At 41.3% G+C, this 17,884-nt stretch overlaps 1 protein-coding gene across 2 annotated transcripts in view; it reads left to right on the top strand.

Moving 5' to 3' along the window:
- The window catches only part of Met (MET proto-oncogene, receptor tyrosine kinase), a 108,185-nt gene that overhangs the window by 57,639 nt on the left and 32,662 nt on the right, over positions 1-17,884 (top strand). For both annotated transcript variants that reach the window (XM_036182876.1, XM_036182875.1), the window contains 8 exons: positions 1,878-2,012; positions 2,891-3,064; positions 8,022-8,182; positions 10,297-10,399; positions 10,498-10,634; positions 11,299-11,460; positions 12,213-12,312; positions 16,331-16,549. In XM_036182876.1, coding sequence (XP_036038769.1) covers positions 1,878-2,012; positions 2,891-3,064; positions 8,022-8,182; positions 10,297-10,399; positions 10,498-10,634; positions 11,299-11,460; positions 12,213-12,312; positions 16,331-16,549 — 1,191 coding nt within the window. The remainder of the gene's footprint in view (positions 1-1,877; positions 2,013-2,890; positions 3,065-8,021; positions 8,183-10,296; positions 10,400-10,497; positions 10,635-11,298; positions 11,461-12,212; positions 12,313-16,330; positions 16,550-17,884) is intronic.

Genomic DNA, 17,884 nt, shown 5'->3' with positions numbered 1-17,884 from the left:
AGAATATTTTTTAAGTCTTTTATTCAAAGAGAAATAATGGGTTGGAGAACTACAGAGAATGGGAGGAACTAAGAACCAAAAGAGATTTAAGATTGCAAAACTGCCGGGCGGTGGTGGCGCACACCTATAATCCCAGCACTTGGGAGGCAGAGGCAGTTGGATCTCTGTGAGTTCGAGGCCAGCCTGGTCTATAGAGCTAGTCCAGGACAGGCTCCAAAGCTACAGAGAGAAACCCTGTCTCAAAACAAAAACAAAAACAAAAAAAGCAAAAAAAAACGATTGCAAAACAGAAGAGCTGAAATCCAGGTGATATGGTATAGAGGTTTGGAGTCTTCAGTGTCAGATTGGTGAGCAGCCCCAGGGGTAGGGCAAGGGAATGGAAATTAAACTCTTCTTCACGTTACTCACAGAGGTCACGAATGGCTATTGGGCCCTACATGTAGGAAATAACAGTAATTTCCATCCTGACCACGTGACCTCTAAGGTCATGACCACATGACCTTTGAGCCACCATTAAACTTCTGTGCAAATATAACCACGCCGATTAATGGAGGTGTTTTCAATGTGTTGAGTGTTCGGAGTAGAACAGAAATGTCACAACAATGTTAAACTTTTATGGCTCAATGTGCATTTGGTTAGTTTTTCTATTAACACTTCTCCCCATGAGAACAAATTAAGCACTTGGAAATCTTCCTAAATTGTTTCAGGCTACTTAGATTCTTCATTGTGTTAAAGAAGAAAAAAAAATGACTATTTTTCTCCAGAATAAGTATATTTTGTGTGTATCTGAATACAAAGCACTTAATCACGTCTCTAACCTGCACTTCCATTGTGTGAAGGAGAACACTGTGGTCGAGGGAGTGTTTTTGTTGTTTGGTTGGTTGGTTGGTTTTTTATTCTAATTCCAGGGTACCCATGGCTGTCCCAGGATTTCATATGGCAAATCAATACATTTTGAAAATACAACTTGTAAACATTTCTTGAAAATGTAGGGCAATTTCACAGTAGCTATGAAGCCCAGTTCTGAGTCAGCCACTTACCCCACACCCCCTATGTGCAAACTGATGACCTACTTAAGAGTCTCTCTGAGCATGCCCAAACCCTCCTAAAATCTACAATCAGCTAAGAGTGCCTGCCATCCTGATCTTACCCTCCCAGCTGATCTATCTCTGAACTTCCGGTGTCACTGGGGTCTAGAAACAGGAAGGAGGGAAACTGTCCCTCATGACAAATACCTGAAAGCCAGAATAACACCATTTCTCCAAACACATCATTCAAGCATTGTTAAAGCCGCCAGGCCTTATTTTTAAAGCCAGGACAAAAATGTAGAACTTCATTTGTAATATAAGTAATAGCGTATCATGAGACAATTATATACATATATCAGCATTCAATTCAAATAGCCGGGGTCTATCCTGACCTCAGAAGATCTATAAATACAGCTTAAGAGTAGCAAAACTGGAGTCAGGCCTGGGTTTCCAGACTGCCCATCTTCTACTCAGCCTGACTTCAAGGGAAACTGCCCCATGGGGAGGGTTGAAAGGACAGATTAGCTAATAATCCAGAAACTATGTGGCCTATGTGGTGGCTTCCTTCTGGGGAAGAGCTTTGGTTCCCCCAGTTGTCCATGCACTTGTAATGATTGTTCTGAATGTGCTGGCTGATTGATTGCAAGATCTTTCTCTAGAAACTGCTGAGGCCCTGGGCAAAACATGCGAGTTCCAATGAATTGGCTTTGAGGAGGAGATGAGAAGACATTGTATTGATTTCTCACAGGATGAACTGTGGGTCTTTCAGTGGAACACTGATGCACTTTGCTGTGCTGCTGTGTTTAAGGCAAGTCTGTGGAAATGGGCGTGTTTTCTTTTGTTTCTCAGGTCGTGCTTTCTCGGACTCTACCTTCCACACCTCATGTGAACTTCCTCCTGGATTCCCATCCTGTATCTCCAGAAGTTATTGTTGAACATCCATCTAACCAAAATGGCTACACATTGGTTGTCACGGGGAAGAAGGTAAGGCCTCTTTCCATTGGGATTTCCATAGATATGGCTCTTTTTGAATGTTGCTGCTGTTTTAATAACTTCTCTCTGAGTCTTAGATTCATATCTCCTCCAATTAGCTCTTTCTTGAGTCTTCCAGAGATTGCCTGAGGTAGAGTTATCTACTATCCAGGGGAGAGTAGGCCTGAGGGGATCTTCTTTAGAATGTGCACTTATCCTTCAGTCCTGTTTTGCAGTGAAAAAAAAAACAACACCAGAATGCAAATTACAGTCCTAAGGCAAACCCCAGAGCAGGCAGATAAATCCTGGAGACACACACAGGAATTTGACTCTAGCCAGTAATCCCTGTCCTCTAAGAGAGAGATGTAGGTGGTGATACCAGAATGGTATGTGACCTTACGTAGAACTTTCCAGAGTTTCGACTGCTTCCCCTGCAGCTTACATTAGTCTCTCTTGTTACTTTAAAATCATCTCAGACAGAGCCACATCTCTAAGCTGTAGAACTCCTAGCATTATAGGATAGTGCTTATGGACCAGACAGTAATGTTGTTTTCTTGAAGTTGTGGTTGAGGGGTTAGTGAGTTGGTTCTGGCTATGCTGTCCCAGATTTCCTGAAACTCACAGCCCTGTCTCAGCCTCCCGGGGGCAGGCATCTCAGGTGCACACTATCCAGCAAACAATGTGACCATTTTACCATGTATGAACCAACAGTAAAAGGAAGAGTTTGACATTTTAAGATCCCTTAAAACCAATACTATGGGATTTTCACATAGATGCTATCTTTATTAGATAGGACCAGGTGAGAATTCTATGTAACTTGTACACATGCAGTTTTTACTTAAGCAAACCCAAACCCCTCTAGAAACTCTTGCTGCCTCTTTTCTCTGCAGATCTCCAAGATCCCGCTGAATGGCCTGGGCTGTGGACATTTCCAGTCTTGCAGTCAGTGTCTCTCTGCCCCTTCCTTTGTGCAGTGTGGCTGGTGCCACAATCAATGTGTACATTCTGATGACTGCCCTAGTGGCACATGGACTCAAGAGATCTGTCTGCCTGCAATTCATAAGGTAGGAATATCTGTCTGCCATCGTGCCTTTTTTCTTTTTTTTTTGGTAAATGAAAATTCCAATAATGAAAAAAGAATGCAAATGTCAATTTATTCATTTAGGTAGGGGGGGGGGGCACCAATCAAAGTCCCCTCTCTGCCTTAGCTTTGGCCCTAAGGTGGCATTGGGACACCCCCTCACTCTGCATGTGAAGTGCTCCCTAGGTCCTCTCTGGGGTGTCTTCTCTCCCTTGGGTCCATGTGTGGTACCCAGGGAGGTGAGAATGAGAAGTACTCCTCCCCAGTTCAGATCTGTTCCTTCCTGAATCACCCACATCGCCTGCTGTAAGCCAGGTGCCCAAACAGAAGTCCCCAACTCCACAGATAGGTCTTATGTCCATGGCATACATGGGGCCCCTGAGTTGAACCATCCAGACTGATGATCCTTACACACAGAGGTTGGTTCCCCGTTCACAATGTGGGGCCCCAAATGTAGACGAAATTCTAAACAGTCTTAGTAAATAAGAAACACAGAGCCAAATGCAGAGGAAGTAGCCAAAGAGATCAGAGCAATAGCAACGACTAGCCTTAGCTTACCACCAGCAGTAGCTTCCCCAGAAAGAGATACCTCTTCCTGCCTAACCTGCACTTTTATTGCTTTCCTGTTCTGCCTTTTCATTGGCTCTTAGCCCAGCCACATGACTTCCTTGTCACTGCCTGTCTATACAGACCTCCAGGTCTCTATGGTTGGTACTGGGATTAAAGGCTCATGTCCTTGAACACACCGAGACAATGCCTGCCATGTGATTGGATTAAGGGCCTGTGCTACCACCGCCTGACTCTGCTTATGGCTCGCTTTGACCTCTGGTCTCCAGGCAAACTTTATTAACAAACAAATAAAATCACATTTCAGCACAAATAAAATATCACCATAGCTGTGGGTATCTTAAAGCTTGTCTCAAGGCACTTGAACAAGAAATGATGACTCTAGAATGGCTGTGCTGTCATCCACACGTCCATAAGCCATGCATGCTTTAATCACTTTGAAAACACTTACTGACTGTATGCCAGGACATACAGTTCAAGGAGAGACAAGTGCACTCTGCAGTTGAAGAACCTAGTTCGCGGCAAGGATGGCGGCCTTGACATTGCAGCCATTGCAATCTCGCCTTTGGAGCAAGATTTGCCTTGCAACATGGACATTGCAAGTTTCAGTGTTGCTTGATTATCATAAGGATGGGTTTGAAAATCTGTGGCAGGTTTTTTTTAAAACCTGTTGGGCCATGTATATTTTGCTTGAAAAATATTTCCCCAGCAAGGACCCAGTATTAGCGTTTTTGTCTGCATGTAGAACAGTTGGACTTTAGTAAATGCCTCTTGTGAAAGTCAAGTTAAAGGGCTCGGGTCACCTGCTTTGCTCCGAGTAAACAAAGTAGCCGAGTGGAAACGGGGTTGGAGTGTGAGGGGGCTGGGGTGCCTGGGGGCTGGGGTGCCTGGGGGCTGGGGTGTGTGGCTGTTTCCATTTAGTTACGGTTTGGAACAAGATTTGCAGTGGGTAACTGGGTTTTCAGTCAAACCATTTTCTGCTAGGTGTGATGCGATTATCAAGCCTTGGCTTGGCCAGCCAGAGAATGCACTAAAAGCAGAAAAGGCAACTGCGACTCTTCACTGTGTTGTTCTGTCTTCCTTTAAAGCCACGTGCAACTGTATACTTTTATAAACAGCCTTGGCAACTTCAGGTGCCAGAAACTAGAACTCTTTATAGTCTATGACAACTGTCCAGTGTGTGTGGTGTGTGTGGTGTGTGTGTGTGTGTGTGTGTGTGTGTGTGTGTGTGTGTGTGGTGTGTGTGCATGTGTGTGCTGTGTGTGTGTGTGGTGTGTGTGCATGTGTGTGCTGTGTGTGTGTGTGCATGTGTGTGCTGTGTGTGTGTGTGCATGTGTGTGCTGTGTGTGTGTGTGTGTGCATGTGTGGTGTGTGTGTGTGTGTGCATGTGTGTGGTGTGTGTGTGTGTGTGTGTGTGGTGTGTGTGCATGTGTGTGCTGTGTGTGTGTGTGCATGTGTGTGGTGTGTGTGTGTGTGTGCATGTGTGTGCTGTGTGTGTGTGTGTGCATGTGTGGTGTGTGTGTGTGTGTGTACATGTGTGTGGTGTGTGTGTGCATGTGTGTAGACATGGCACACACAATCAAATATCAACAGTTTCTTTTCAGAACTATCCACATTAGTATTTAAGAAGGCAGACTAATAAGCCGACGGGCAAAAACATTTCATCTTGACCACTGTGCTTCCCATTACTAATCATGAAAGCCTTGTTAAAAATAGTTGAAAGTAGAGTCAATAGCTTAGATTTTTCCAGAACCACATAGTCTCTCATACAAGTCTTTCTCCTCCCTCATCTTTCTGAGATCCAGCTCTCTACAGCTGATTTTTTTTAACTTTTTTTGTGGATTTCACATCATTCATCCTGATCCCAATCATCTTCCCGCCCCCTCTCTTCTGCCCTCTGCCCTTGCAACCCACTCCCCCACAAAAAAATGTAAAAGTAAAACCAAAATAAATGTAAAAGGTTGCAGAGTATCATGCACACATTGATGCGGAGTGTGTTATATAGTAGAAAGAAAGTAGCAAGCTGAGTCTATAAATCCCCCCACACCCCTTCACCCCTCCACCCCCACCCACCTCCATCCGTAGCTGTTAGGGAGATTTCATGCCATACTAGACCGTGACATTTGGCGTTCTCACTGAAAAAAAAAAAAAAAAAAGATAGATTGTCCCCTTTCCTTTTCTGTCTAAAATCCTAGGTGCACAAATCCAGCTGATGTATAGAATTTCATTTGTGATACAAATACCTGCTTCTCAAGGTACATGGTGTTCAGTGGCTGGGATTCCTTGCAGTTTTAGATAGGAGTGATTTTAGGATTATAAACCTAATCCATTGTTTCAAATGTGTCACCTAATCTTCAAGAGCAATGAGATATTCAGAAAACGAGGGGCTTTTCCCCAGTATATTCTGAATGTATTGGGTCGCGGGAGGGGGAACATTCATACCTTATAGGACTGAAGATGACCTCAGAGACACAATAGATCTATATCATTGATCAGAATCCCAGATACGGAGCAACAGCAGACCAGGCAGCCGTGCATTGCCACAAACACATTTGTGACCTTGTTTTTCCTGCTAAACCAGAAAGTGGCTTCAATAGTAAAACTTAATTTTCAATTTTTTAACGCTTTCTCGTATTTTCTCTTAATGGGGTGCTCTAACATAATTCGAAAGTCTTGTTAGAAGGGGCCCAGCAGTGATGTGATCTTTCACCTGTGAAACCCAGACAGGTGGGAGACCCGGCTTCTGTGGCTCTATGCAGGACACTCATTTCCTGCCCTGAGTATTTCTCTGCACTTCAGGATAACTCAGAGTTTGCCAGCCCATTGTTGGGGCTGCACAAGGGTGTGCGGTCTACGACAACTTCCTTTTCCCCTGGAAGAGGGACAGTTCCTCCATAAGCTACTGGGACAGTGTTCAGCTCTGCGAATGCTAAGCAGAGGCATCCTTTTGAACCCCCGGGGGTAGCAGAGAATTTGTTGTTGCTATGTCTCTTACTAGTGCAGCTGCCAAAGAAGGCTGTGTCTTTTCTCAATGGTCGCCAAGTCTCTTTGCTTTTCATAGGAAGCAATGGTGTGTGCTGAGTGACAGGCTTCAGTTTTGACATGGAGCAGGGGAAGGGCTGGAGGCAGAGGGATCGGGTCCACATCAGCTTGGGCAGCTGTTCGGATGGAGAAACCCTTCTCATTAGAAGGGGCAGCAGCTGCCTGGCAGCCTTGGCCTGAAGAGGGTCCTTGGAGCGAATGTTTCTTCTCTTCTGCTAGATTTCTAATATCATAATAAACAGGATATTTTTTTCTCTAGCAGTTCTCATTTGGCTAGACATAGAAGAGGTGAATTTTCATGAAAGGCACAACTGTGTAATGGATTTTTATGGCTAAAATGATGATCACAAAAGCATTAAGCTAAGACTTAGAAGGGTTTTACAAAAAGGGTGAGTTAAGACGTTGGTTTGTAATTATTTACTTAGGAAGGATGGGAATGTTTGCAGATTTAAATTCTTCTGAAAGTTCTCCTTAACGGAAAGACTGGTGCAGAGCAGGCTTCAGTGCATGCTGGGACTTGGCTGGTTCTGAGTCTCCTCAATTTCATTCTTCCCACCATTGTGCTTTACAGTACAATTTACAATATGTCCCCCCAAAAGAGCATTTCCTTTCCCAATTGTCATACAGCTCCCCGGGAGAAGCTTATTTTTAACTTGGAAGTGAATAGTTTTAGCCTAGGAACTGTTGTCTTACAGACGTCATAAATGGCTCATACTCTGGTTTATCATGGCTGCTACCATCTTATTAATATCTCCAGTGATCACTTTTAACACACCAAAAATGAGCTTATTAGTCACTGAACATCGAACATGAGGAAAAAAACATCTTTAAAATGGGATAAAATAATGTCAAAGAGAATTAGAAAAATGACTACAATACCGATTTGAGGATCTGTCAATTTTTATTTTTTTCCAGTAGAAATAAGGTGTTGTTTGTATTAAATATTACATAACTTCATTTATATTATGTATCAAATAGTCAGCATATTTAAAAAGCTACTGCAAATCTTATGTAAGAAATACTCATTAATACACTTACGGTAGATCCAGGGAGTTGGAGAGATGCCAGCAGAGGACCTGAGTTTAGTTCCCAGCACCATATTAGGTGACTCCCAACCAGCTGAAATTCCGGAACTAGGGGATCAGATGCCCTCTTCTGGCCTCCATAGCCAATGTACTCACATGCACAAACCCCCACACAGAAACATATACACAATTTTTCAAAATAAAAATAAATATTAAAAAATAATACATCCTTTGCTTGGTTTCCACAATATGAAAAACAACACATTGTGCAGTATTTTCCTTTTAAGTTCTATCTTATCCTTGTAGGTCTTCCCCACAAGTGCACCCCTTGAAGGAGGAACAATGCTGACCATATGCGGCTGGGACTTTGGATTCAAGAAGAATAATAAATTTGATTTAAAGAAAACCAAAGTTCTGCTTGGCAATGAGAGCTGTACCTTGACCCTAAGTGAGAGCACCTCCAATACGTAAGGAACACGGTGACTTTGCTGGGCTGGGCATGGAAGACGGGCTTGTTTTTCTTGGCTTTTTTTTTAAATTAGAGTTTCTAAAAAAGGAAAAATTGCTCAACATGTTCATCCATGAATTAATAAAGGTCTTGACCTGTCACAGCATTTGAGAGACTCAGAGAAAGAAAAGGTGACATGGCCTCTGAAAAAGAAAAAAAATAGATGAATTAAGCATCCAATAGTTGTTTTGCAACTTGTTTGCTTGATTTGATTTTTATACAGAGTTGGAGTTTAATGTTTGTTCATGCTTGTTACTATGGTTTTGTGTGCTTGACAAATATCTGTGCATACAGTTGCACACGTAGCATTGCATGTGGACGTCGAAGATGACTTCAGGAATCTGGTCACCTCCTTCCACTGTAGTTTCCAGGGCTAGGGTTGTATGGTAAGGTCAGGTCACCAGACTTGTGACCTTACCTACTAAACCATCCTACTAGCCTGGCATCCAGGAACTTTGAAACTACTAAAGTAAAAACTCAGCAGAAATTGTCTCTGTGATTTGAAAGAGTGGCCCTTCCTCTTCAGACTCCAAACATTGCCTCTAAAGTCCTCTTGTGGACATCAGTAAACAGCTTGGCATGTGTCCTTTTATCATGATCCACCTGCTAGTCCTTGAAACAATGGCAATGCCATCTATCACATTTTTGAGACACTTTGTGGATGATCTTAAATTTCTATTGAGGTAATATTCCTTGGCACTCTGCCATCTGGGCATTCCCCAAAATCCTGGGTGGCATCAGTCTCATTCTTACCTAAAGTTCAGAGAGCTGGGGTGCAGCCTAGCCAAACTAAGCCAGAGATCAGAGCCAACAGACCCCCAAGTTTAGCTCTCTGATCAAGGGCTCTGCTTGACCTACTGTACTCTACATATCCCTCTTCAGTCTCTAAGTTCCACAGTGAACAGGTAATTCAGGAATGGTTATATTGTAGTAGCAACAGCTGAAGTTTTAATAGTTGAATCTTTATGGCGAATCTGTTCTAGAGAGTAAATGTACCTAGTAGATTTTATTCCAAGGTCATAGAAGAGCATAATATATACATTTTAATGAATCCAAAACCAATTAATGTCAAGCTTGCTAGCGCAAAGACAAAAGCAAGTTCACCCTAGGAACATCCCCTGTTCTCCAAAACTAATTATTGCAAAGTGAATTAAGATTTATAAATAAAAAACACAATTCATTCTCTTTTTAGAAGTTACTTAGTAAAACAAATTATATTTCAATTTTATATACTATATATTAAGCTATATAAGATTACTGATTAAAAATTCACTCTGTTGGAGGCTAAGGAGATGCCTCGTTTGCCAAAGTGCCTGCCAAGCAAGTAGGAAGACCTGAGTTCAATACACAGCACCCAATCAAAAGCTGGGCATGGTGGTGCCCACTGGTGACCCAGCACGGGGAGGCGGGGACAGGAAGATCCCTGGAGCTTGCCAGCCAGGTAGTCTAGCCTAATCAGGGATCTCTAGGTTCCAGTGAGAGAGCCCATCTCAAAACCAGGTAGATGGTATCTGAGAAATACCACCCAAGGTTGACCTCTGGCTTCCATGTGCACACTTGTGCCCCCAACATGGCACACTAATAACAATAATTCTCTGGAAAAACTGCTACAGTTTCGTAATGCTTTAAGTGATTTAAATAAACTTGTGACAACTAAAGTCATAGAAGCATAGCTGTTGGCATAAGTTGATGAAGAGAGTTGGCTTATTCGGAGATGGCACATTGCTTCATATGGTGCTGAGATAGCAATCATTATCTTACATGTGCCAAACAACCTCATAATTTTACAAGCTTAGGTTATCATGCACTTCTTAGCGGGTGAAGTCTGCCAAGGTGAGGGCTGAAGTTTCCTACTACAATCGATAGAAAGTTTGGCGTGATCACTCAAAAAAAAAAAAAAAAATAGAATTATGTGATTTTCAGCCTAATGCTTCCATGAAACTGAGCTTACTGTTTGCAATTATGAGCCCACAAGCTGGGGTTAATGTCCCCATCACCACAAGCAGCCAAACCAGAAAATCAGAAAAGGCACGTGCATTTGAAACATATTAAGCCCTGCTCTTTTTTTTCCAGGTTGAAATGCACAGTTGGCCCTGCGATGAGTGAGCACTTCAATGTGTCTGTAATCATCTCAAACAGTCGGGGGACAACACAATACAGTACATTTTCCTATGTAGTAAGTCTAAGCATTACTTTTTCCATGACCTAGGATGTTTGATTTTTACTTAAATGATGGAATTAACCAGTTACATTTTGGTGTTGCTGCCCATTCAGGATCCTGTAATAACAAGTATTTCTCCAAGTTATGGTCCTCAGGCTGGAGGCACGTTACTCACTTTAACTGGAAAATATCTGAACAGTGGGAATTCTAGACACATTTCAATTGGTGGGAAGACATGTACTTTAAAAAGGTATTGTGATGTTTCTGTTGTTGTATTAATATCCGTTCCTAACACATCAAGCCTAGTTCTTTCGTGTTTGTGCAAAGCATAGTAAAATGTTTATTAATGACTTCCTCTTCTGCGGACAATTCTCTCCTTCCCAAATCCATCCTCATCCCCTCCCCCGCCTGGTGTTTCTGCCCTTTGTCTTGCCATGCACTCCCTTTACTGTGGTGAGTCTTATCCCAGCTATCGAGTGAGCTTGAGGCCCCGGTTTTTGGTAATACATCAAAATAGACATGTCTATCAAGATTCAAAGCTAAAGAAGACATGTGGAGGGTTAGAAGAAATGGGTGAGGTTAAATTTGGAAGGTGGTTATGTTTCTCCTTCATAGAGTTGAAGGAGCTAAGTTTACTCCAGTACCAAACATACTTTGAAGGTTGCTTGAACCACCAAATGTTTTGAAGTTGTGGATGACCTTTCAGCAAGGCTAAATGTGGATCTAGTTGGATGTCAACAACATACACTAGGAAGAGCTTGTCTTCTAGGCCACCTCAGGAAACTCCACAGAGTTACGTTTTTTGACTTACAGATATAATTTTGAATTATGTATATAACTAATAACTAATGTCTGCCTTTTATTTTTTTTCCTTCTATTCTTTCTGTTCTTTTGTTTGTTTGCTTTTTGTTCAGGGTATCAGATAGCATTCTTGAATGCTATACTCCAGCCCAAACTATCTCTGCTGAGTTTCCTGTGAAATTGAAAATTGACTTAGCTAACCGGGAGACAAGCAGCTTCAGTTACCGGGAAGACCCCATTGTTTATGAAATCCACCCGACCAAATCTTTTATTAGGTAAGTAAAAGCTGCCGGTGGGTAGAAGAAAAGTAAGAGCCAAAGGGTGATTTGGCTGCAGACACTACGGAGAAGCTTCGAATTTTCATCCCTCATTTAAATGGTGTTTCTTTTGAAGCACCTTTCCAATTCAATGAGAAATTCCATTTAGATTTTGGGGACAGTTTGACCTTATTGATGGTACTCTGTGCCAAGAACCATTCTTCCTATCCTGTTATGCTTTAAACAACTTAGATAAAAAACAGTTCAACCTGGTGCCATAGTGTATACACACCTATGTCACACATAGTGTGTACACATCTGTATCAGTTATCTGCTGAGCTGCAGTTCATGGCAAGCAGAATCCCCCTTCCCCTTGCCTTTCATTGTGCTCTGGGATTCCTTCACACACACACTTTCCCCCTGTACCAGACTCTGTTTTAGCCAGTGTGGTGCTGGACTGACTTCAGCCTCTCCTGTTTCCGTTCATTCTATCATCCAACAACAATAGTCACGGACATTTTTCTTTGTATTTTTCAGAGTGTAAAAGCCATTTCTTCTCCACATTTAGTCAGTAAAACATGCAGGCGTTTCTACAGCTTATGAAATATCATTTTCTTTCAAATGTTCTCACATTTCCAAAGAAAAGTTATCCCTGAATGCCCATTCAACTCCGGCTAGTCCTCTATCACTATCATTGAGTATAAATCTGAGCTGCTCCATGCTTGGTGGAAAGGCTCTGAATATGCCTGTTTTCTATTTTATTTTGTCAGCGGTGGAAGCACGATAACGGGAGTTGGAAGAAGCCTGAATTCAGTTAGCATCCCAAAGATGGTGATAAATGTGCATGAATTGGGGGTGAACTACACAGTGGTGAGTCCTCCAGGTGCCCATTCCGCTCAGCGCTCTGCCTCTGCCACCAGGGCACAGGGACATTTAGGCTTTGCCATTGACATTTACTAGTGACCTTTGCAGCATTTGCAGCAGAGGTCAGATGGTACTTTTTATTCCACAATAGACTCTTGAGATGACATTGTAAACACATGCATACATACACATGCATGCATGAAACACACACACACACACACACACACACACACACACACACACACACGTTTATATACCAGTGAAGACTTTCTGCTTCAGGCAGCAGTTTTCAATTTGGTGGTACCAATACAAACTTGTCACAAACTAGGGTCATCTGGGAAGAGGAAAGCACCATTGAGGAAATGACTCCCTCAGATTGGCCTGCAGGCGACTCTGTGGGGGCATGTTTTGATTAATTGTTGATGTTGGAGGGCCCAGCCTGCTATGAGTGGTGCCCTCCCTAGGTAGGTGTTTCTGCGAGGGATAGGAAAGGTGGTTTAACATAAGCCCGGAGAAGAAGCCAGAATGCAGAATTTTTCCATGGTCCTTCCTTCGATCCCTGCCTCCATACTTCTACCTTGAGTTTCTGTTCTGACGTTCCTCAGATGGACTGTGACCTGGGAGTTGTAAGATGAAATACACCCTCTCTCCCCAGGTTGACGTTGGTCATGGAGCCTTAGTCCAGCAATGGAAACCTAACTAGCACAGCTTTTGATGAGTTTCTCAAGTGAAAGAAATAAATAGTAAGATAGACGTTTTATGAATGAGAAATACAAATACTATGTTTTAATCATGATTATATGTTTTTTCTTTAAATAACTTACTACATGATGCGGATAAGCCAAATGATAAGTTTATATTACACATAGAATTAGAAAAACATTATATGTAGATATATATTATAGATAGATGTATTTCTTATAACATCTATATAATGAAAGATCTGATTTAGATTTATGAAGTTAAGAAATTTTAAACTATTACACACATCTTGATTAAAAAAAAATAGGTAAGTAAAATCACAATATCTGCCCCACCTGTCTGTACATCTTAGACTATGAATCAGAAACCTATTTTCTTGCCTCTCTTTAGCATACACATAATGCTAATAAAGTACTTTTATCAAGTAACAAGAAAGCATTAGACTATATTATGTCCTAGATGTCGATGATATTTTTCATTTCTCTACATTTCCTTTTTTTATTTGCAAACTCCACCATAACTGAACCTTAAAGGCGATGGGTCCATTTGCTGCTCTAATGATTTCAATAGGTCACATTAGGCCTGGCATGGTGGTACATGTCTGTAATCACAGCATCTGGAAGATGGATACAGGAGTATCAGATCAGTCTAAGGTAGACCTCAGCTATACAGCAAGTTCAAGACCAGACTAGGGCTAAATAAAACCCTGTTTCAAAAAGAAAAGCAAACACACACACACACACACACACACACACACACACACCAATAACTTTAATCAAGACCTCAGAATGGTCTGTTTTCTTGCAGTTTTCTGAGATGCCACACTCTAGTTGGACATATGCACTCAACTTGGAGCTCTAGGTACCCTCTCTCTCAGACAGTCTCAACTGGGCAAGTGATAGATTAAATTATAGCACTTTCTTTGAATTTTCTCCTTCCAATATTTCTTAAGGACTAAAGCCACTCTGTTCCTTAATTACAAAAAGCAATTTGGGACTGAAAATGTCAAGCTAAGTCACCAAACAATAAGGTCATCACAAATGAGATTTCTCTTGACCCTCTCAATCATCCACATTGCATCACCTCTAACGAGTGTTATTAGATTCTTATCATATTTCCAAGAGATGGTACTCCAGGGAGTCACAGCATGAAGTTAAGGACCTTGAAGCCAATCCTCGTACATGGCCACAAACAAAGTTAGAATACCACTGCTATTAATTTAGGAGATGTCAATTCTCCACAACCAAGATAAAATTTTTCTTTAACCAAATAAAAATAAAGTTACCCTCTTTGCTGTTGGCATGTGACTTTTTAAAGTTGAGCCTGAGAAATGATTCATTTACTGAACACAAGCCCTCCATTATTAAGATAATGGGGGTGCTTGCTTTCATCTCCCATACCCAAAGATGACATATAGAATGACTCTTAGCTTCAGCCATTTATTTATAATTGAATTTTTTCTTGAAGCCCTCCAGGTGTCAGATATAAAAGAGGCATACCCCAAGTAAGACTCAGACAGGGCAGAAAATACAAGTCTTACCTGTCCACATATGCAGAAATGCAAATTCTATTGTTTGAGTCAGAAACACAACATACAATAACTCTGCATGTTAGTATTGGAGAGAAGTGAAAATTTTAAGGAATGTTCTACTGTTTACTCTTTCATTATCTCTTACTCTACTGTCATTTCTAAACTTATGGGGAGGTGTAGGCTCCTTCTCTGTCCCCTGTGGCTTATAGAGTTTAAAGTTGACTATGATGAATTATACCACTTATTATTTAACAAATAAAAACTTAGATCTGATATAGATATATATCTAGCCAGAATAATTTTTTTTAATTTCAGTAAACTCAAAGCATTGAAATATAGAAGTAGTTAACGAAAACGTAGATTAATTTGATAATGCATGCTGTGTCCCAGAATCCTGCAGATTAATTTGTGGTTTCTAGGTTCTTTATTATACAGAGGATTAATATGGTGGCACTGCACTCTTTCATTCCCGTTTCACAAGATGATAGGAAGAAATAGCTCTAATACTATGACAGTATAGTTTATAGAAAACTAAATAGTGCAATATATTTTATTCATGTTTTATCTCTTTGTTTTATCTGATTCCAACATAGAGTTTTCAATACAGAGTAAGTGTTAAAATTATTAAGAAGAAAATATCAGCCTGCAAATTCTGTGCTTTTTATGTATATCCTGAGGCCTTTTGCTATTGTGGGCATAAGTAATTGTTTTATCTCCAACTATACTTGTCAAAGAAAAGGAAATCTAAGGGATGTTGTTGCCTGTTTGTCTTTTCCTTGGGGGAGAAACGAAAGCCTTAGACTTTAAATATACCACGTTGTCTGGCCGGTGTTAGTCAAAGTACAATCAAGAGGAAACTGCATTTTCCAAAATTCCATAAATCAGAATTTCAAAGTGGAAGATTTGAAATGAGAGATGAAAGGATGTCAAATAATAATAGCAGAGCCCTTGTAACATGGACAGCATTATTCAGAGAGACTAGAGAGTGAAAAGAAGCAAGGCTCAGTGTCGACGATAGTGAACATGGATGTTCATGGCCTTGGTTGTTAGCACCCTACTCCACCCCTCATATATGTAACCAGACTGAAGGAAGCATGTTGTCCTGAGCTCAGTGTCTTTATCCAAATATGGGACAACATGACACCTCCCTGTAGGAATATCAGGAGCCCTGCATGAGACTGACTTTGGAAAGTGTTTTGGTACTCAACACACTTACCAGTTAACACACCAATAAGGTTCCATGAGCATTGCTGGCTCTGCTGTTAACCATGTGCAACTTGGCCATTTAAAACAAAGCAGTTAACCAGGAAGCATCCCACATTGTGAAGAGCACTTCGATCTTAATTACCAAGTGAGGAGACTGAGTTTCCGAGTAATGCCTTCCCCTCAGTCCTCATAACTTCCAAGTGAGTTCTGAACCAAGGACTTCTAAGTTCTCAAAGCCCAGCCTGTGCTTGCCCATGGCTGCCTTACAAAATGTGGAGGCAGTTCCCCCAGGAACCTGCCTTGTTGTCCTAAGGAAAATTTCATGATGGAGGGAAGGCCAGCTGCAGCTACATCATCGTAGCTTATTCCCAGCACGTGAAGCTCTGGGTGCCTATAAAAACAGTTGTTTGGAAAATTTTACACCTGTCATGTGTCCCAAAATGTGTTCTTCAATGTTAGGAAGGTTCAATGGAGAAGCTTTTTCACCATTGATGTGGGTTTTGGTTGACTCTGAAGTTATGAAATAGCCAGATCATGTAGATGCTGTCTGTGTCCTGCTGACAGTGGGAAACTGTCTTCCTGTAGGCCTGTGAGCACCGCTCTAACTCAGAGATCATCTGCTGCACCACTCCTTCACTGCAACAGCTGGATCTGCAACTCCCCCTGAAGACCAAAGCCTTTTTCCTGCTAGACGGGGTCCTTTCCAAACACTTTGATCTCACTTATGTGCATAATCCTGTGTTTAAGCCTTTTGAGAAGCCAGTGATAATCTCAATGGGCAATGAAAATGTACTAGAAATTAAGGTAAGAGTTCCTTGAAATGCTCTCTTAAATGAACTCGAATTGCTTTGTTGACTTCAAGCTATGTGAATAGAGTCATTGTACTTGGTCATTATATCTTGTTCTACATCAGCAAATATCAAAGCACTGAAAACAAATCGTTTTGGCATAAGACTAAAAGATAAGTGTAACTATGCATTGCTTTTTAATGAAACATTTAAGACTCCTTCATTGTGTACATATTGAAAAGTAACAAATGCTGAGCATGAATCTATCAAACAGGCTCCACATGGTGCTATCCTGATGATGTCATACATTCCCTTGTATGCTTCACCTAAACATGCTTATTGGAAGATAAACAATAAGGGCCATGATGGAAAATGTGTTAGTTGGAGTTTGCTATTTTCTTATAGTTTTATATCTGGATGTAGCCAATTCTCTCTCTCTCTCTCTCTCTCTCTCTCTCCCTTTCCCTCCCCAGTATGTTGTATGTGTGTATATGATAATTATGATAATTTTATTAATTCTTTGATAATTTTATAAACATATGGTGTATTTTTGTCATTTTTACTCTACCCAGTTCTTCCCTCTAACTCCTACCAGATACCTGCCCTCTCCTCAATTTCATGTCCTCTTTTTTTTTTTTTTAATAACACAGCAAATCCAATTTGTGTCTCCCATATATTCATAGACATGGGTCATCCACTGAAATGTACTTGTGGTTGACCTACCAGGGACCACACTCTTTAAAAATTGACTTTCCCTCTCCAAAGTGCCAACAGCTGTCAATGGTTGCTAGTTAGGGTACAAGCTCATGTGCAGGCTTTGTGCAAGCAGCTGTGAGTTCATGAATGAAAAGTCCTAACATGTCAGAAGTCATTGCTTTGTTCAAATCCTCCCTAACCTCTGACTCTTACAATCTTTCTACCCTTTCTTCCAAGATGTGCTCCTTGTAGCATAGAGAAGGGGGTGAATAAATGCTCCCTTTGTGATTTACCACTCTAATGACACTTATTTTCTGCATGTTGACCAGTTCTGAGTTTCTGTATTAACCATTATCCAATGCACAAAGAAAGTCCCCGATGAAGTCTGGGGGCTACACCAATCTATGAACATAAAGATAAGAATTTAGAGGATACTTTGATATTATGCCTATTTAGCAAAATAATAGTATTGGGTCCCCTCCCCACCTCCCCCATGGAACCTGTGAGCTCCTCCACCACTGGTTCTTGGCCACATTTTTGTTGTTGTTGTTGTTTCAAGACAAAGTCTCTCTGTGTAACAGCTCTGGCTGTCTTGGAACTTGCTTTGTAGACAAGGCTGACCTCAAAATCAGAGATCCACCTGCCTCTGCCTCCC

This window comes from Onychomys torridus, chromosome 3, assembly GCF_903995425.1.
Source record: "Onychomys torridus chromosome 3, mOncTor1.1, whole genome shotgun sequence".
In the NCBI taxonomy this organism is placed as follows: domain Eukaryota; kingdom Metazoa; phylum Chordata; class Mammalia; order Rodentia; family Cricetidae; genus Onychomys; species Onychomys torridus.
This window is presented reverse-complemented; position numbering and strand designations above follow the sequence as displayed.